Raw genomic sequence first — 21,302 nt, 5'->3', positions numbered from 1 at the left:
CAGAGCGTTTCACTGCCAGAAGCTCTGCCAATTTTAGCCTGCTAATGAAGCAGGCAATCTGCAGCAACTACAACCATTTTTCTTACTATGGATCAGACCAAAAAAGAACTCATGATCAACTCCTATGGTCAATTTCCTATTAAACGCAGGACACCTTTTAAAACCTAGCTTGTCTTTGAACATTTCGTAGGACAGTTAGTCAAGTTGTACTCAATGAACCCATGAAAAAAGAAAGCTGTACTCAATGAACCTGGGGGAAAAAAAAGAAAAGAAATTAGCTTCTTTTTGTATTTTCTGGTTTTGGAGAAACAGCAGAAAATGAAAACAAAAGTACAACTAGGAGGAAAAAAGGAAAATTAGTTTTAGCTGTTAAGCCAAGGGGATGAGAGAGCTACCTAAAACACATTTTTTGGCCAAACTGAGAAAAGGCAGTGAAGTGCCTCCACAGGAGCATGGGGTGTTGGAAGGTATGCACATGCTGAGAAACATTTTCTAGTTGTTTCTAAACTTAGATAGAGCTACTCCATTCCAGCATTGTCAGATCATATCACTCTCACTGGTATGACTAATACATCATCCTGCTTGTTGACAGAGAGTCATTTCAAGAACAAATCATCATTTACATAACAGTTATACTTTATTAGTGGGCCTTGCCAGCCTTATGTGTGGCGCTGTCACTTGACAGTGGGTAGTGAAATAGCTTGAGTGTGCCCTAACTTTCTGAGGGTCCTAGTTGCACAAATCCTTGAAATCTGGGTTAATCCAAAGCAAAAGATTTTATCCACAATAATCCATGAAAGGAACACAGCAGTGATAATTCTCAGTAGTGTATACAGCAGTGATAATCGGTAGTAGTGCACACACTAGACATAATGGTCAGTAATAACTGTACCTATTAATCCTTCATAATAATAGGGAATACAGGCTTAAACTCACTCAGAAAGAATACCATAGGGATAGTCTTTGGCAATGAAGACAGCAGTAATAATTCTATGAAATGTCCTTAACAGCAAGAATCCTACATAAAGTGTTTTAGCAAGGATAATCCTCCAAGCAGAGTCCAACAGAATAATCCTCTATCAAGAGTTCAGTAAAATATTCCTGTATAAAAGAGTCCAGTAAAATAAATCTTCATCAAGGACTGTAGCACATTAGTCCTCGTTAAAGGTTTCAAGCATAGGACTCTTCCTCTGGCCTGACTAACCCCTCCCTCCCCCTCCCTTCTGCCTCTCACAGTTTCACACAAAGAGGGCAATTCTATAAAGGGTGACAAAAGTTAGGTGCCAAGATGCAGCATGCTGAGTGCAAATTCCATAACGGCATCTCTGGATGCCCAGGTTCGGTTATAGTATACTAGTGTATGTTGGCATTTATGCACCAACATTTAGGTGCGCTTAGTTGTGCCATGTCAACAGTAGGTGTAAATGTGTGCCTAAATGCAGCAGTTGAGCGCATAACTAAGAGTATTCTATAAGATACACTCGGAACTGTTAGACACACCCATGCCAGGATCCTTTGCATTTATGCACTAACCCCTGCATTCTGTATATGGCATAACTTCATTGTTTAAAGTCAATCAGCACCAATAATTGGCCACTAACAAGCAATTATCGATACTAATTGTCACTAATTAGAATTTATGCGTGCAACTTGCTAAGCATATTTTGTAAAGTGGTGCATGTAAATTCTAATGCACGGATTTCAAAAGGAAGCATGGCCATGGGAGGGTCATAGGCGTTCCTAAAAACTGCATGCACTGTTATAGAATATACCCAATCTGCGCCTAAGTTAGGCACTGGCATTTACACCAGGTTTTAGTTAGCGTAAATGGCTGCGGCTAAATTTTAGTCACAGGAACAGGCACTATGCTTATTCTATAAACCGCGTTTAACTTAAAGCGAGGTTTATAGAATAGCACTAAGCGTGGGGGGGGGGGGGGTTTCGGCGCTAACTTTTTAGGCGCCATGTATAGTATCTGGTCCTAGGTGAGTTGTGCACTAAAGTAACAATACTGGTAAGCGTCCAGCTAGCACTTATTCATGTAACTGTTAACAGTCACAAATGTAAGTGCCAGTACTCAATAGCTTTTGTGCACAATATGCCGCCTAAGTTTAGATGAACTGTTATAGAATGAGGGGGATACCTCGTTCAGGAAACACTTCCGTGCTGCTTTTATTGAAAAAAGGTAACCAATCCATGGGTTCTTCTCTTGTGCAGGAGGCAGCTTGAGGACCTGTTCCTGGTCCATCCTTTTGTTCCCCTCTCTCTCAGGGATAAGGTAGTATTTTATCCTATCCCAGGGGAACTCAGACCTCTTCCCCCTTAACTTATCAGCTGGCTTGGCTCATTGCTACTGATGTGCTAAGCCTGAGGAAACTACTACTACTTATCATTTCTAAAGCGCTACTAGACGTACACAGCGCTGTGCACTTGAACATGAAGAGACAGTCCCTGCTCTGACAGAGCTTACAATCTAATTAGGACAGACAAACAGGACAAACAAGAGATAAGGGAATATTACGGCTCCTCCCCTCCCCTTTTCCTGCAAGAACGGATTCTCTTTAATCCTTGTCAGGTACTGTTCTTCACTTCAAAAGCCCTCTCTGAACTCTCTTTCTTATACTGCTGTGACAAGCAGAGGCGTAGCTAGGTGGGGTGAAAGGGGAGCAACCGGTCCCCCAAACAGATTTTGAATAAAATGATGCCTATGTGGATCAGCCCTTCAGCTTCACACTGATGCCTATTTAACAAAAGGTCTGTTCCCCCTGACATCATAACCTGGCTATGCTTCTGGTAACAAGGGAACTAGAGATTGCCTCCTGCTTCTCCTTGTTACAGCCTGTATTAAAATGTGTATTTGTGAGGTTTGGGACAGAAAAGATGAATTCTTCTCAAGGCCATTATCGGAAATATTATGTTAACAGTGTGAATTTTATATTGATCAGTGTGGGAGAGAAATATTTAAACTTGAATATATCTTAATATTGCTTATAATTTATGTTGCACTAATGTCTGAGAATAACAACTTTTGACTTTCTAAGTAACAAGTCTTTAATTTCAGATCAGTAGACACCAGAATAACTTCTTTAAGATATAAGGCTCCTATATGGTATTTTCTCCATAGACACCAAATAAGAGAAACCCCTGTAGCTCTGGCACTAAACAAATCAATACAAGGAATCTGAAATACAGTCATATCCGTACCTTCTCTCTCTGCTGTTAGCTTTTGTTTAAGAAGGTGATTAACAATGGCACTCATGGCTATGTAACACTGATGACCCATCGTGTTCCAGTTCATGCTGCTCAGGACGTTAATCGCCTCATTGATCTCGTCATAACGAATATACTGGTGGATGAGCTCAACAGGACCCAGTTGCCCTCTTGTTATGGCACCTGTTTCAGAAATACTGAAACCAATTACAATGATACACAGAGAATTGGACATAGAAGACAATATCATCCATACTCTATATAAATAAGCCTTGGCTTTAAAACCCACAATGTGCTATTTCAAATAACACCACCAATATTCAAAATGTATGTTTCTGAAACATACTTATCATACTGGAGAAAACAGCAAAAAGTATAACAACAATGTTAGGAGCAACAATATATTAAATTAGAATTTCAACATGGTAAAACAGAGTTTGGTTCTAAGGGGTTTGTTTACTAAAGCTTTGCTTGAGTTATCTGCAGCAGGGCTCAGTTTATGTGAGCCCTGCTGCAGACAACTCGAGCTAAACTTTAGTAAACAACCCCCTAAATTTGCTAAGAAAAAATAATTTAAAATGTAAAAATATAGACAAACAGGCTGAGCATATAAAGACAATTAAATATCAACTGCGTCTAAATTACAGTAAAATGAGGTAGCTTTTGAACAAAGGACAGATCTCATCATGGGATTCACGCTAAGAATAAGGATGTTACTAGTATGTGCCACAGGGATCTGTCTTTGGTTCGGTTCTTTTCAACATTTTGTAAGCAATATTGCAGAAGGGCTGTCATACCAAAATCTATAATAGGGTAAATACCATGGAAGGCTTGTATAACAAATGGGGGGCTTTCTTCGTGTTCCGGAGGGATGGGAGGGAGGGAGGGAGGCTTTCTTTACGTTCCACAGGGATGGAAGTGGGATCTTGGCGGGGCCAAATACTCTTATGTAGGTCCTGGCAGAATATTGGCCGGGACTTATAAAAGACCCAAAGGCTAGCACATGCCAAATTAGCTCAGAAATTCAATGCTGGAGCCCAGACATAACCTGGCAATGAATATCCAGGGCTAATTCTGTCTACGGTGGGCAGAATATTAAAAATGCTGATCACTGTAGCCTGAATATTGATAGATATAGTTCCAATGCCATGCTTAAGTCCATTTATGTTGGTTTCAAATTATTTGATCATCTTAATTTCAAATAGTCCTGAAATTCTCTTCAAGTACCCCAATTACAAGGTCATTTAGAGAAGCTTCTTCCTTTGAGAAATAGGTGCTATTCTGTTCTTCTCAGTAATATCTTATTTTAAGTCTGTGAAGATTTATTCCTGTCCTTCAGTGTTAGCTCATTTAGATAATGTAGCAGAAAATTCTTGGAGGCATCTCGCTTGGAGGCATGAAGATTGTCATGCTAGTCAATGTCATTTGAAGCCTTGGCACAAACAGGAAAGGAGCAATTAGGGATCTGTCCTGTCCCCTACTGACTTTGGCTGGAATTGGATGGGATAAGTACAGTGAGAAGGAGGACACTGGTTCTCAGAGCTTCTTTACATGATCATTAGGGGTCTGAATCCTTTTTTCAGTTCTTGTGGTAGGGGAGTTGTAAGGCCACTGTGGGACTCTATAGTCATAGTGGGACTGGCATTACTGGCAGCAGGAACTTAGGTGAGGTACCAGTCATAATAAATTAACTTAAGCTTTACACTTTTTATTGACTACCTCATTAAAGGCCTGATTTACAAGGAATTTCTCCCATTCTGTGTCTATGAGACAGTGGCGTAGCCACAGGTGGGCTTGGGTGGGCCAGGGCCCACCCATTTATGGCTCAGGCCCACCCAACAGTAGTACATGTTTAGTGGTAACTAGTGGGAATCCCAAGCTCTGCCAGCTGAAGATTTTCCCCTGATGGTAATGAAAACGCTACTCTCCATGACACCGGCATCTGCGCATGCTCAGTTTTCAGTGCATTCTTGCTGCCAAGGTGGAAAGAAACGTTTTCCCACGAGCGGAGATCATTTTTTTTTTTGGGGGGGGGGGGGGGGGGAACACTTGGTGCCCACCCAATTCTTGCCTAGGCCCACCCAAAGTGTGTTGTCTGACTACACCCCTGCTATGAGAAAATAGTTTTGTATATAGCAGGCCCTTAATAAAGTACTCTACAGTGCACTAAAGTACACAGTAATATGCCTTTTTAATCATACCCTGAGGACTAGCAGAATTTTACGTATAATTTATGATGACATGTAGAATTTCACAAAATCACATAATTCCCCTAGGATATTATTTCTCAAATAGCAATCCATGAACTGGCAATAAAAATTTTGATCTCCAGCCAAATATGAAACCACTTTCAACCCACCACCTGCTTCCCCCAATTTCCCCTCTCCTGCAAACCTTTTGTTTTCATTTGAGACCATTTCCAAAGTTTGATCACTTGGAGTGGAAAAGCTCAGTGTTAGAGAATCCAAGGAGGTTTCATGAAGACAGGAGACGGCATGACGTCAAAAAATTGAAGCCATCCCTTCTTCTCCCCCGGTGGGGATGGCTAACAGCAATCGCTATTGAAATCAATAGCAAACCTGTGAGGTTTATATTTGTAACAAACTTCCTGGTGGTGGAGTGCGGAATTACACTTATAAATAATGCAGCAGGAAAGGTCATGGTCTATGGGGTTTCCAAGGAAAACTTCATACACAAAGGGGATTTGACAAGAAAAATTAGTCAATATTTTATTAAATAATAGTAATTTTAAAATGATGGCATTCAAGTATGTTTCATTAATGGCGTGCCATTTGCTGAGGTAGGACGATATTGCAGCAGAATAATATCCGGTATTTAACATCAGGTATCATTCTGCTGCAGTAAATTAGAACGGCAATAAGTTGTTCAACTTAGCAACTTAGTGTTCAATTCTGGTCGCCGCATCTCAAGAAAGATATAGTAGAATTGGAAAAGGTTCAGAGAAGAGCGACTAAAATGATAGCGGGGATGGGACGACTTCCCTATGAAGAAAGATTAAGGAGGCTAGGGCTATTCAGCTTGGAGAAGAGACGGCTGAGGGGAGACATGATAGAGATATATAAAATGAGTGGAGTGGAACAGGTGGATGTGAAGCGTCTGTTCACGCTTTCCAAAAATACTAGGACTAGGGGGCATGCGATGAAACTACAGTGTAGTAAATTTAAAACAAATCGGAGAAACTTTTTCTTCACCCAACATATAGTTAAACTCTGGAATTCGTTGCTGGAGAAAGTGGTGAAGGCGGTTAGCTTAGCAGAGTTTAAAAAGGGGTTGGACGGTTTCCTAAAGGACAAGTCCATAAACCGCTACTAAATGGACTTGGGAAAAATCCACAATTCCAGGAATAACATGTATAGAATGTTTGTACGTTTGGGAAGCTTGCCAGGTGCCCTTGGCCTGGATTGACCGCTGTCGTGGACAGGATGCTGGGCTCGATGGACCCTTGGTCTTTTCCCAGTATGGCATTACTTATGTACTTATGTACTTAACATATCAGCACTTTCAAACTTAACTCTTCTAATTGTACAAAAAAACATCAAACACACTTTCCCAGAACTAGATTGTTGCTTGTTTCCCTTCAGTACCTCAACAACTGAGACTTGGGAGATCAGTAACAAGCAGATCCTACCCAAATACACCCTCATGTAGTATATCAGAAGGAGACTCTTTCACCTTAATGTGACCCAGACCCGGTCAGGTAGGCATCCTAAGGTGGGTAAGTAGGTGACTGCACCCTACCTACGGTCAGTGAGTATGTTGTCCAAGGGCTGTGAAAACTACTAAGGTCCAAATAAAAAGATAATCAGGGGAATTTCCTATCTAGTTCCCACCCCTCTCCCTTGAATTCTGCGATAGTTCTAGCTTCCACCCGTAGTACCCCCTTACTGGCACTGTTCAGAGAGGTGGGCAAGGTCTCCCAGGAGGCGGATGTCTGGTGGAAGGCATGCACAGTGGTAGGTTTCTGTTATGTTTCCGGACAGTGAGCCTTTGGTTTGTGGTGATGGTCTATGATAGACTGAATCCTACTGGGAATGGACAAGGGTAAAAATGTATTGGCTCTAGTAGGCCAACGGGTTCTGGAAGGCAGTCCTACAATAAGGCACTAGGTTACTGAATCCACACAAGCAGAGGACAGAAGTGGCTGTAGGCAGCCAAAAATAAGGCACAGATGGCAGTAAGAGCCCCAGTCACACAAAAAGCTAAACACTGGGCTGAAGCCCACTCATACATGAAGCAAGGCTTGTACTGGAACCTGTTCACACAAGAAGCAAGGCTTGTACTGGAACCTGTTCATACAAGCAGCAAGGCTTGTACTGGAGCCCATTCACACAAGAAGCAAGGCTTGTACTGGAACCCACTCATACGAGCAGCAAGACGCTACACTGGAGCCCACACACATAAGTAGCAAAACACTGAGTTGGAATCCACACACACAAGCAGCAAGATGCTGTGCTGGAACCCACATAAGCAGCAAGCTCCCAGGACCCCCCCCCCCCCAAACATTAATTATATGTTTATTTTCTCGGGTGCTAAAATGCGCCTACACGGACCACGACGTCACTGCCACTCATACATGATGATATCACATACATGTGTGGCAGGCCCCTGGACCCAGTCCGAGGCTCCAGCTTTCCATTGTTCAGCACTTATAGCATCAGCACTGTCCTTCTCACCATGTGCCCTCTTAAACTTTATCCCAAACCTGCATTTTCAACCAGCCATCTGTTGCTTTAAAATCGTTGTGACTGAGAGTCCAGATGATTTAGTTAAAAAGAAGAAGGCTATCTGGGCTGAACAAGGGCAGTCTGTTTTGGACGTCATTCTCTCTGGTGATGTTAAGCTTATTGTGCTTATCTGGCAAAGTGGAAATAGTTTCTCTTTAAAAATGAGAAGCTTCTTCTATACTGTGTTGATTTATTTATGTATTGGGATTTATTAACTGCCTTTATGAAGAGATTCACACAAGGCAGTATACTGCAGGTACAGTTTAACATAAAGCTTACAATTTTGTTAACAGCATAACAGTATTCATCTAGGAACTGATGAAGGTTCTGATGTTATAGCAGAAGGATTCTGCATAATTTTATAGTGATGCTTGATGGTTTCAACAATTTCTTTAATTTTTTTTTTCACCAAATAGGCTATCTCCCATTGAGGGTGCATTTTCTAACTTAACATACACATATTCTTGTAGACCTGATGCCTGCAGCCTTACACGGCATCCATTGACAATGGCTGATGCTGATATTCTAAACTAAATCTCAAAGACATCTTATTGAGCAGATGAGGTAGTTTCCACACTCATCTGTCTCAGAGAAAATGATAATTAGTTCTGTTTATGCCTTCTATTTTCCTATTCACATCTTGTATTTTCTGAAACAGAATGTGAATATATTGCACCACATATAATTTATGAGAAGTAGTTCTTGCAGATAGCATGGCCTCTTAGAGGAGCATCTTCTCTAGGTGGTCTACAAGTCTTGGAAAAATCTTTCCATTTCTTCATAGTTTATTCAGATATCACAGAGATATTCGAAAACTGCATCTTGTATTAAAACTGTAGCTTTTGCTTCTTGCTGTAGGGGAAAAGGAATGTCCCTTGACATTCACTGCACAAACCTAGGGTAAGAGATAGCCTCATAATGAGAAGAATTCCATGTAGGAGGAGGTGAGGAATTGGATAGCTCTTCACCCTTAAGGGAGTATACTTTTGGAATGTATTGTGAATCTGTATAATCTTTGAGAACATTCTGTTGATGCTTTGATCAAGGAAAAGATGGAGGTGAACAGCGTCCATCTTGTCATTCAAAATCCAATGTAGATAAAACAGATATGGTTGAATCCTGCCAAGGTGGTGGTATTCTCTGTGCCAAAGTCACATCTCTAGCTTAATCTTTATACTGTACCCCCTGGAATATCTTTACAATAGTCCTTGACAAAGTAATTGAGCAGCTTCTGCAAGAATAAATGGGACTGTTCCAGTATGGGCAGAGCAACTGACGAGGAAGATTCATCTGCTACTGCCACTAGAGTTGATGTGAGTAGCTTTGTTCTTGCAGCCCGAACCCCTGAAGTATCCTTCACAACGGACTGGCAATGACCAGGACTTAATAGTAAAGGTGCTCATTTTCAAAGCACATAGACTTACAAAATTACATATGTTACTATGTAAAGAAATGGACGTCCAAAAAGTGACATAAATCGGCATTAGGACGTCCATCTCACAGAGACATCCAACTTGGTATAATCGAAACCGCATTTTGGACGTCTTTCTTTGAAGTCTGTCGCAAGGACGTCCAAATCTCAAGGGGGCGTATCGGAGGCGTGTTCAAGGCAGGATTTGGTCATTCCTAAGACTTGGACATCTTTGCGCCATGATGGAGCAAAGCAAAAACGTCCAGCACTAAAACTTGTACGTTTTGAGCTGGATGTGTTTTTATTATGAATAAGACACAAAAAGGTGCCCCCCAAATGACCAGATGACCACTGGAGGGAATCAGGGATGACCTCTCCTTACTGCCCCAGTGGTCACTAACCCCCTCCCACCCCCAAAAGGTGTGTTGAAGAACATTACTTGACAGCCTCTATGCCAGCCTCAGATGTCATATTCAGGTCCATGACAGCAGTATGTAGGTCCCTGGAGTATTTTAGTGCACTTCAGACAGGTGGACCCAGGCCCTGCCCCCCACTACCTGTTACATTTGTGCAGGAAACTATGAGCCCTCCAAAGCCCACCACAAACCCACTGTACCCACATATAGGTGCCCCCTTCACCCATAAGGGTTATGGTAGTGGTGTACAGTTGGGGGTAGTGGGTTTTGGGGGGGGGGGTTGAGGGGGCTCAGCACACAAGGTAAGGGAGCTGTGTACCTGGGAGCATTTTATGAAGTCCACTGCTGTGCCCCCTAGGGTGCCCGACTGCTGTTCTGGCATGTCAGGGGGACAAGTCTACTAAAAATGCTGGCTCCTCCAACGTCCAAATGGCTTGACTTTGGACGTTTTAAACTTGGACGTCTTTGTTTCGAAAATGGCTGAAAATCAAAGGCGTTCAAATCGCAAAATGTTCAAATCCAAGGACATCCATGGTATTTTTGAACACAAAAGATGGATGTTCATCTTTTTTGAAAATGACCTTGTCCCCGCCTCGGAATTTGGACGTCCAAATTCCGACTTAGATGTTTCTTTTGAAAATGCCCCTCTATGTAACTTTGTAAGTCTATGTACTTTGAAAATGAGCCTCAAAGTGTCTTGAATTCAGAGGGGATGTCTGTGCCAGATTTATTTTTTAAAATTCTCTTTATTAGGCACAATCAGACACAAGCATAGTATAAAACATGTCCAAAGAAAGACATCCTACAATGCATCGAAAAACATAACACACAGAAACCCATGGTGGTTTCTTATCCATGAGCTGTGCCAATGACTAAGTGAAACAGCATACCATATAGTATACAACACCACCACAATAAGTTCAAGCATAAATTTCAAAATTTGCCTGTCATATCCTTTCCAATAACTGTGTCTTATCGCATTTTATCAAATTTATTTTTAACCCCTCTGCCATCTCTTACTCTCCCTCTTTTCCACCTACCTCCCAATTAAAACTCTCCCCAACCGAACATTCTCATATGCACTAATCAGACTATTATATAGCAACTAGTAAAAAAGCCCCGTTTCTGATGCAAATGAAACGGGGGCTAGCAATGTTTTCTTCTGTGTGCATGTGGGAGTGTGTGTGTCCCTGTCCTCTGCCCTCTCTCCCCTCCCCCCTCTGAGTCCTTCAGTAAAAAAGCCCTGTTTCTGATGCAAATGAAACGGGGGGAGGGGGGGGGGCTAGCAAGGTTTTCTTCTGTGTGCATGTGGGAGTGTGTGTGTCCCTGCCCTCTGGCCTCTCTCCCCTCCCCCCTCTGAGTCATTCACTGTTACAGAGCCAGCGATTTGATTTCGTGCTCTGCTGTTTTCCTTCACTGACTGTTTGTGTTACAGAGAGGGCGGGGCAGACACTCATAGGGATATCTCGCCCCCTTCACACTTCCGGCTGGAGGCTTCATTGAACATTGGTGTTGCCTTTTATATAGAGAGATGATATAACCAGGGATACCATTACCTTTCTCTGAAGCACTCATACAATAAAAAAAGAAAAGAAAGGAAAAAACTTTTGACCTGCAGCACACAAATAACTATACAAAGCAACTTTGTTTATCTTTAAAATCTTAACAAAAAATGTATATAAAACTGTCAATATGCACAATAGAAACGGAGGGGGAAAGACATCAGTGATCATTAGAAAGAGGTCATAGGATCTCCTGTGTGTTTATAGAAGAGCACCTAAGCGTAACTACAAATTGGTGTTAACACTGCCTAAGGGTCATTATTGGCAGTTAAACCCACTTAGTGCCCATTTAAACAATTCAGTTAGACACTATTCTATAACTTGCACATGTAATTGCATGTGCTAGTTGCAAAATTGTACGCTCGAGTTTATAGAATAAGGGGGACACCCCATTATGGAGGCAATTCTAGAACTGGGCACCTCCATTTAAGAGCTTTGAGGCCTCTAGGTATCTAGGGTTTGTTATAGAATACCAGCACACATCAGTATTGGCACGCCTAACATTTACATAAGAACATAAGAATAGCCAAACTGGGTCAGACCAATGGTCCATCTAGCCCAGTATCCTGTTTCCAACAGAGGCCAAGCCAGGTCACAAGTACCTGCAGAAACCCAAATAGTAGCAACATTCCATGCTACCAATCCCAGTGCAAGAAGTAGCTTCCCCATGTCCATCTCAATGGCACACTATTTGGGCCTCTCAGTTAACCAGCCTCACTGCTGGCATAAAAGTGGGTAGCTAAAGGCAGCAGGTATGCGCGTAACTTGCTGTATTTTGTAAGTGACTCTCATAAATGGGAGGCCTCCCTAAGTCCCACTCACAAGCCTGTCCCCCTTGGAAATATGTACTATGTAAGTTAAAAGGGGCATTTGCTTAGGAGGCCTGTTAGTGCTCACATACTCATGTAAGTGCTAGCATTCTACACATGTAAATGCGGGTACCCAGTTTATAAAATTGCCCTTTGTATATCTGGCATTATACGTAGGACAAAAAGGGTGTTTACACTTGGAAAACTGCTGAAGGAAAAGGTATCCATAGAGATTTCTAGCTGCTTTTTCTGTGTGTAACATTACAACAAAACCTATGCATGCTGTCTCCTCCAACTAATCCCGCCCAGGAAGAGCTCTACTACAATGTGGATAAAAATGTATTTATAAATGTTTTTATATATTGTCTACATGTTAATGAAAACAATTGAAACGTTTCACAAATGAAATCACCATTCAAACCCTTCCCTTCCATATCCTCCTTAATAAAAACTTTATAACATTCCTGGTCACAAAATGTCCCTAATTCCTGACCTGCAGTGTGGGACCACTAGCATATTTTTAGCCCTACATGGAGTGGATAATTGTCAAAGAGTTTATTTACATGCGTAAAATGCTTTTTGCCCACAGAAGCTATGAAAATAATCAATTTCATGTGTAACTGTGTCTTCTCTTGTTTGGTATTCCTAAAATAAATATAAATATTAGGACCGTTGTGAGCTGGAATCACACTCACTGTGCTGCGACCAAGACAAAAAGACAACGAGTAGGGAGCAATTTTGGTGCCCCCTACTTCCCTTGCACCTTGTCCGGATGCACTGCTCACATAGCCCTCGATAGCCCTTAAATGAGTAAGGGGACTTTTCTTATAATCTTATGAAATTCTAAACTAATTTATAAATTTCAGAATCTTTCACTAATTCTGCTTTTACTAGTCTGATAAATATTTTACTATCAGTGAATTGCAAATGTATTTAAATATACTTTTATCCAACATTTTTTCATGGTGCCTGATTTTATTGTCAAGTACAGTACTACATTAAAAAAAAAAAACCCTTACAGATTAATACGGAGAGAATATATTATTTATCAGTTCATGGATCCCTGCAAGTCAAAAGACCTCATTAACAAAAATATTGTCAGAACAATATTTAATCTTGTTAGTGTGATACAAAAGGAGAAGTAAGCAAAAACAATAATGATCGCCTAAAACATATTCTGACACAGTGAATTGCATAAAAAGCACAGTCATTCCATGTGTAAGATACTTTATCTTACTATGCACAATGAATTTTAAAAAGTGACAAATTTCAACTGCTGAGGTCAACATCTTCCTATTTGGATGCTTGACCTCTCTTGGGTGGTGCACTTCTAAGCAATGTGCTTGGGAAAAAGAGGTGACAGCTAACTCATTGCCAAATTGATTTAAGAACAGTGCCAAGAGAGGCAGTCCAATTAAATTTACAAGCTGGCAATTAGCTGGAAGGTCTCTAAATCCCTACCCTAAGAGCCTGTTGGCTTTCCCCGAGAACACAAATTTGATAGAGATATGAAGGAAAAAGCTGGTCTTTCAGGAAAGCTGTGTTGAGTAGAAGAACTAGAATATGAAACATCCAAAAACATTTCCACAAACAAAAATATTGGTTTGGCTCAATGTGTCAGTCCCAACAAAACTGCTTAAGGCTGGAAGGAAAAAGGCCTCAAAGAGCTCCAGGATAATACAAATCCTATAGAGCTAAATAGATGAATTTGATGAACACTTCATCATTGGCCACCAAAAAACCTTCCAGGTTTCCACTATTTTTTTATTTTTCATTATTATTCTTTCCTTGCTAATCGATGCTCATAGTGCTCATATGCTACTAAGGTATCTTATATGCAATAATTTAACTCCACACAGACTGAAACTAAAGGACTGCACTAGCATGCCATACTACAGGCACTTATCTTTCCAAAACTTCTTGGATCAGTGATTCTTATTGACAGCACTGGAATCTCTTGTGCTGTGTCCAGCTGTCTTCACCCTTTAACACCCCCAAGCTGATAGGTGGCCAGCGTTTCCTGCTGTTGCTGCTTCAGGGTCTTGGCGACAGGGCTACTTTTGGAACTGTCATAGGTTCTCCTCACAGGCCTTTTTCCTTCCAGCCTTAAGCAGTTTTGTGGGGACTGACACATTGAGGCAAACCAATATTTTTGTTTGTGGAAATTTTTTGGGATGTTTCATACTCTAGCGATTTGTTATTTCCACGCCCTATTTGATTAAATTTGAGTAGAAGAACCACAAGGGAGAGCTGAAAAAAACACAGCCTATGCTGATAGAGTGCCCTCTGTTTGACAGGTAAGCAGGTAATTTAGAGGCTTTTTAATGGACTGTTTGTAAAGAAACATCAAACAGATGCTTTAATTAGTGTTCTATGGGGAGAGCAGAGCAACTGTCAAACTTGCTGCAGGGTGAGGTGGAGCTGAATTATCTCACAATGATGTGCAATTGGCAAAAGAGGGTTTTTTTTCTGCTTTCCATGGACAATGGTGCAGTGCAAATCTGGTTAGTTCTTTCCAAATAATACAGTTCTTTAAATCTGATGTTTAGTTCTTGTTGCTGTAGTTTACACCATACTAGTTTACAGTTATCCATTTTGGCCTGATTATGCTATCTGTATTTATTTTCTATATTTGCTATAATCCTAGCCACGTCATTTGAATTCATCTTCTCCCTGATATACATATAACTGAAGTGATAACACATTTCTGATGCAATGCAAATTAGTGTTATGATACAGTATATGCTTCCTCTTATTAAACAAAATTATCTACAGATATTAAGCCATTTTGAAAGAATCACAAGTTTTTGTGTCATATCAGAGTATCTTTGTATATTAGAAGCTATGCTATGAGCTGTAAAACAAAACTACAGGTTGGTATGCTGACTACAGAGGGCAAAGCTGGGGAGCATCTCTATGGCCTGAGGATACTGTTCCCTCTAAAAGTGTTGCCAGATAGAAAAAAAACCTCCCAGTCCAATCCGCACCCAAAATAGCCCAAGCTCAATCTGCGATTCCGCACCCAGAAGGAGCCCAAAATAGAGACGGAAACAGCCCAAAAAGACGCAACCTGCAACCACCCGCAGACAACTTATTAAAGGAGCCCAATTGTGCGGGAAACCAGTGGAGTTCGTACTTCAGTATTTTGTTTTCAATCACTAGGGACAAGCAGGTTCCCTGGAGTCCTGCAGAGCTTCCCTGTTCCTCGTTATTGGCAATGTGATAGTGAAACAGTGTCCCCCCAGAGTTACCATACGTCCAAGTTTCCCTGGACATGTCCTCCTTTCCAGATGACTGTTGGGCGTCTGGCGGTTTTGTAGAGTATATTTGTTTGTCCAGCTTTCCAGCATGAGACAGGCTGTGCTGAACTCTGACTCTCCGAGTCCTCAATGGCTGGGCTGGCTCTCCTCTCCCTCCCACCCCCCCGTGCCTTAGGGTGACCATCCCACACCTACCATAATGCACCTTGGTGGTCTAGTTGCATCTTCAGGGCAGGAAAGAACCGCACTCTTTCCTGCTCTTTGCCACCACTTCTTCACAATGGCTGCAGAGAGTTCAAGTCTCGTGAGGCTGCCGCTTGAAGTCTCCGCAGCTATTTGGAAGAAGTGGTGGCAGCGAGCAGATCAGCAGCAGTGGGCAGGAAAAGAGAGGGGTTCTTTCTTACCCCAAAGAGATCACTAGACCACCAGGGTGCGTTAAGGTAGGTTCAGAGAGGACACCCTGACTCAGGGCTGGAGGGGAGGGGGATGGATAGGGTCGTGTAGCGGGAGGGGGGACTGTAAAAAAGGTGAGTGGAGTGTGGGTGCAGGGAGGGGGGCTGAAACAAGATTGGTGAGGGGGACGTACATGGATAGAAGGGGATGGAGTGGAGTGGAGTGGAGAGGAGAAGGGGACATGCTGCTCATGGATATTTGCTTTTTTGGAAATGTACATCTTTTCTAATTTTGTATTCAGCAGAGTACTGAAGAAAATGCATTTCTGTTACTTTTCAGGGGACAAAGTACAGGGAATCCAAAAGCACACAAGCAAAAGCAAGTAGCCAAAGAAACACAGGAAGCCTTCAAGAGTAGGGGCGTCACAACTATGCTTTATTGATCAGACCCGACAAGGTCCGTGTTTTGGCAAAATCACCTGCGTCAGGGGTCTAATGGTAGTATCAAAGCCCAAAGGAAGGATACTATCTTCATAAAGCGGTATCCTGCTGACTCACAGCAGAATTGATTTGCGCAGGCAGTGTTTTTGAAGTTCACTTGCGTTCTTGCGCCGGTTTTTGGCATCTGTTTGATGACCTAAGACTTGCTTTTTTCAAGGCAAGATAGTATCCTTCCTTTGGATGATTGATACAATTGGACTTTGATATTACCACTAGAACCCTGAGGTCGAAATACAGACCGTGTCAGGTCTGATCAATAAAGCATAGTTTTGATGCCCCTACTCCTGAAGGCTCCTTGTGCTTCTTTGGCTATTTGCTGTTACTTTTACCAGTATTTTCACTGCTTATGGAATCTGGCTTTCTTGGGGGGATCAAGGTGACTGCAGCTGGGGCTGGGGTGGGGTTTATTTATTTATTGCATTTGTATCCCACATTTTCCCACCTCTTTGCAAGCTCAATGTGGCTTACAATACATCATGAATAGTGGAATTACATAGAGAATAGGCATTTAGTGTTACAGAAAGATCATTTGGCAAAATGATAATGAAGAAACATGATAGTAGTATAACAATCAGATATTATAAGACAATGCTGAATATATGTGGGGGAGTTGTGTATGTTGAGGGAAAGGCAGCATTTTATTTTTTCTGTCTTCTTTTTTTGTCTCCACAAATACGGTAACCCTAGGTAGGACTATAGGTGGGACTCCTGATGAACTTAAAGGGAACAGTGCCTGAGGGTTTATGTGTTTTTAATCTTGGATAAGCTGTACTTGCTGCTAGTAACACAGAGCACTTGGTGTTTACATCTGGGGTCATCAATGTCTTCCCTGTAGGGTGGGGAGAGGGAAGCTTATTCCCTGCTGGAGAAAGGGGAGAGTGGATGGTGAAATCCTGCTTCCTCAACCTGCCTGCCACCACAAACATTATTAAAATTTGCAAACTGGCTGCACTTTTTTTTTTTTTAAGTAAGAAATGACATGCTAGAGATGTTCATGGCACATATACCAGAGTTTGTCAACTTGTGCTCTGGCTGAGTCTGTTACTGTTTTTTAACGACAAGGCCAACATAGAGCTATAGAGCCTTCCTCACTATACTACCTATTCATTCTTATATCTGTTATATTGCTTGGAAATGACTTCTTTCTGAGATGTATCCTTGTTTGTCTATGCTGGAGGAAACAAAAGAGGAAAACACCATATGTCCCACAACAGAGAGAGTAAAGAAAGCAAAGTTCTTATCTGTAACAGGTGTTTTTTTGAGGACAACAGGATATTAGGCCTCATTCATGTGTAATATCAATTCACAAGAGCCCAGCCAAGAAAAACTATAAACAACAAAGCTCTCTAAGCTGTTTTTTTTTTTTTTTTTTTTTTTTAAAGCACTGTGAACTGTGAATATGCTGGTCCTCCCAAACTGGTATTACAAAGGCCCATCTAAGACCCATAAATAACTACTATTAGGAGAAGCCAAAAGTGTGTGAATGTTGGTAAAGACTAATATCCTGTTGTCCTTGGAGAACACCAGTTTCAGGTAAGCATCTTTGCTTTCTTCAAGGATAAACAGGATATACAGTCCTTGATTATGGAATCCTAAGCTAGCTAGGTTGACTTTGATTAAAAAAAAAAGGGGGGGGGTAGAAAAACTGAGGGCCCAATGTGCAAAGCTTACCATGCTGTGAACATCTGCTTTAGACAGGTTATAGCCAGTCTAACGCAAACGTTATTTAGCGAGTAAGGCAGAAAGGGGTTTTCCATGGCTCTAACGTGTGCTGTTAGCAGCTACCAAAAACCCTATGCAAATGCACTGCAAGAAGCTCATTAGTATTAAAATGAGCATTCCAAGCAATGCATAGACCTGAGTGCCTACCTTTACTGTGCAAAATTTTACGGCAGGTCTGGACCTGTCGTTATAGCAGCCTGCTCCCCATGGTAGGTGCTCAGGACCCCCTAACCCCCCCCCCCTAAAACCTACAACGTTCCCTGGTGGTCTAGTGGTCTTCGACAATGACTCCCCCCCTTCCTTGTACCCCCAAGCAGCAAATCCCTGGTGGTTCAGTGACACCGAATAACCTGCACCCCCTCCGGGCTTCTCCCCCCCCACAAAAAATCCCTGGGTCTAGTGGACCCCGACCCACCCTGCACCCCCTCTCGACCTCCCCAAGCAAGAATCGCCCTGGTGGTTTTGTAACCCCTCCCCCCTCTCCGTACCATAAAAACGTTGGAGGCAGGAGGGCAGGAGCAACACCTCCTGCCTCTGGTCCTCCCATACGCAAAATAGTGATGCCTAGCCCTTGCCTGATGCATCCTGGGATGCACTAGGCAGGGCTGAGCACCATATAAGGAGTTGCCTTCCTTATATGATACTTAGACCGGCCCAGTGCATCCCAGAATACACAGGGCTGGGGCTGGCCACTGCCATTTTGTGCACAGCGGGCCCAGAAACAGGAGGGAGGGGGTGTTAATCCTGCCCTCTTCCTCCATCATTTTCAATGTACAGGGAGGTGGGTCACTAGACCACCAGGGCGATTCTTGCTTTGGTTGGGAGGCGTTGCATGGGGAATCCACTGGACCACTGGGGAATAATTGCGTGGGGGGTGGGCGGGAGTCCACCGAACCACAAATGAATTATTCCATGGGAATGCAGGGGTCAGAGGGGGTGTGGAGGGGTGGGGTTCACCGGACCATTCAGGACGTTTTTACCTTTCGGGGGGGGGGGGGGGGGTGTCGGGCCGGGTCAGTCTGGCATCGTAGCTGTTAAATGCATTTGTCAGTTCTGAGCTGCAAACAGTGACCGATGCACAAAAGTGGATCCGTGCATCTCATTTACATGTAATCCCCTTTGTGCATTGGGCCCTGAGTGTCTATAGGTGGTTGATGACTCAGTCGTTTGGGGAAGCTAAAGAGGGGCAGGGCTGGGGTGGGCCTAAGGTGAAGTGGGGCAGGGCTAGATGGGGCATTGTGGGGCAACTTAAAATCCTTGGAGTGGGGGAAGTGACATCTATGTCAGCAGTAAATGGACAATGGGGCACTTTTGAACACAGGAAGAAAGGACCCCTTCACTGTGTTACTCTAATGCCAGAGATGTCAAGTCTCATTTATTAGGAGTGTGTCACACTCATTTGAAAGCTATCTCACTCTCACACGCAGGGCTGATGTTAGACATTCAGGGGCTCAGGGCAGAAACCAGGGAGGGGGCTCAAAAGCTGGTCTTCAGCCTATGCCTCCTTTAGCTTGAGGCCAAGGGAAATTGTCCTGTTTGCTGCTCCACCAACACCGGCCCTGCTCACACTCTTTGAGCCCTATCACTCATCATATCTTCACTACCAGTGTACTGATCTTGATCACTGCTTTAATGAGAGGAAAGCCTTAAAAAAGTAAACCAAGCGGTCCAACCAGTAGGAAGAAATCTGAGCACACCTTTCTGCCTACTGTTTCCCTTTGCCCTGTCCTTTTTCCCTTTACTGCAAGCGCATGAGCTTTGAAACTGATGTACATACTTTTTTTTAACTACTGGGTGGAAGACAATTTTCAGCTCAAAACATTTACCCAAATTGCTCTCTACTTTGTATTTTTTCAGAGGCTCCAAAGAAAAGCCAGTATCATTTAATGCTGCCTTGATTCATTTGCAAAGCATAAGTACATAAGTAGTGCCATACTGGGAAAGACCAAAGGTCCATCTAGCCCAGCATCCTGTCACCGACAGTGGCCAATCCAGGTCAAGGGCACCTGGCACGCTCCCCAAACGTAAAAACATTCCAGACAAGTTATACCTAAAAATGCGGAATTTTTCCAAGTCCATTTAATAGCGGTCTATGGACTTGTCCTTTAGGAATCTATCTAACCCCTTTTTAAACTCCGTCAAGCTAACCGCCCGTACCACGTTCTCCGGCAACGAATTCCAGAGTCTAATTACACGTTGGGTGAAGAAAAATTTTCTCCGATTTGTTTTAAATTTACCACACTGTAGCTTCAACTCATGCCCTCTAGTCCTAGTATTTTTGGATAGCGTGAACAGTCGCTTCACATCCACCCGATCCATTCCACTCATTATTTTATACACTTCAATCATATCTCCCCTCAGCCGTCTCTTCTCCAAGCTGAAAAGCCCTAGCCTTCTCAGCCTCTCTTCATAGGAAAGTCGTCCCATCCCCACTATCATTTTCGTCGCCCTTCGCTGTACCTTTTCCAATTCTACTATATCTTTTTTGAGATACGGAGACCAGTACTGAACACAATACTCCAGGTGCGGTCGCACCATGGAGCGATACAACGGCATTATAACATCCGCACACCTGGACTCCATACCCTTCCTAATAACACCCAACATTCTATTCGCTTTCCTAGCCGCAGCAGCACACTGAGCAGAAGGTTTCAGCGTATCATCGACGACGACACCCAGATCCCTTTCTTGATCCGTAACTCCTAACGCGGAACCTTGCAAGACGTAGCTATAATTCGGGTTCCTCTTACCCACATGCATCACTTTGCACTTGTCAACATTGAACTTCATCTGCCACTTGCACGCCCATTCTCCCAGTCTCGCAAGGTCCTCCTGTAATCGTTCACATTCCTCCTGCGACTTGACGACCCTGAATAATTTTGTGTCATCGGCGAATTTAATTACCTCACTAGTTATTCCCATCTCTAGGTCATTTATAAATACATTAAAAAGCAACGGACCCAGCACAGACCCCTGCGGGACCCCACTAACTACCCTCCTCCACTGAGAATACTGGCCACGCAATCCTACTCTCTGCTTCCTATCTTTCAACCAGTTCTTAATCCATAATAATACCCTACCTCCGATTCCATGACTCTGCAATTTCTTCAGGAGTCTTTCGTGCGGCACTTTGTCAAACGCCTTCTGAAAATCCAGATATACAATATCAACCGGCTCCCCATTGTCCACATGTTTGCTTACCCCCTCAAAAAAATGCATTAGATTGGTGAGGCAAGACTTCCCTTCACTAAATCCGTGCTGACTTTGTCTCATC

At 42.7% G+C, this 21,302-nt stretch overlaps 1 protein-coding gene across 1 annotated transcript in view; it reads right to left on the bottom strand.

Annotated features, from left to right (window-relative positions):
* Positions 1-21,302, bottom strand: part of WDPCP (WD repeat containing planar cell polarity effector) — an 846,895-nt gene that overhangs the window by 312,706 nt on the left and 512,887 nt on the right. Inside the window, exon 13 of the mRNA XM_030196158.1 lies at positions 3,205-3,393. Coding sequence (XP_030052018.1) covers positions 3,205-3,393 — 189 coding nt within the window. The remainder of the gene's footprint in view (positions 1-3,204; positions 3,394-21,302) is intronic.

The sequence above is a fragment of the Microcaecilia unicolor genome, chromosome 3 (genome assembly GCF_901765095.1).
Source record: "Microcaecilia unicolor chromosome 3, aMicUni1.1, whole genome shotgun sequence".
Lineage (NCBI taxonomy): Eukaryota > Metazoa > Chordata > Amphibia > Gymnophiona > Siphonopidae > Microcaecilia > Microcaecilia unicolor.
Note: the sequence above shows the minus strand (reverse complement) of the source record. Positions and strands in the feature narration are given on the sequence as shown.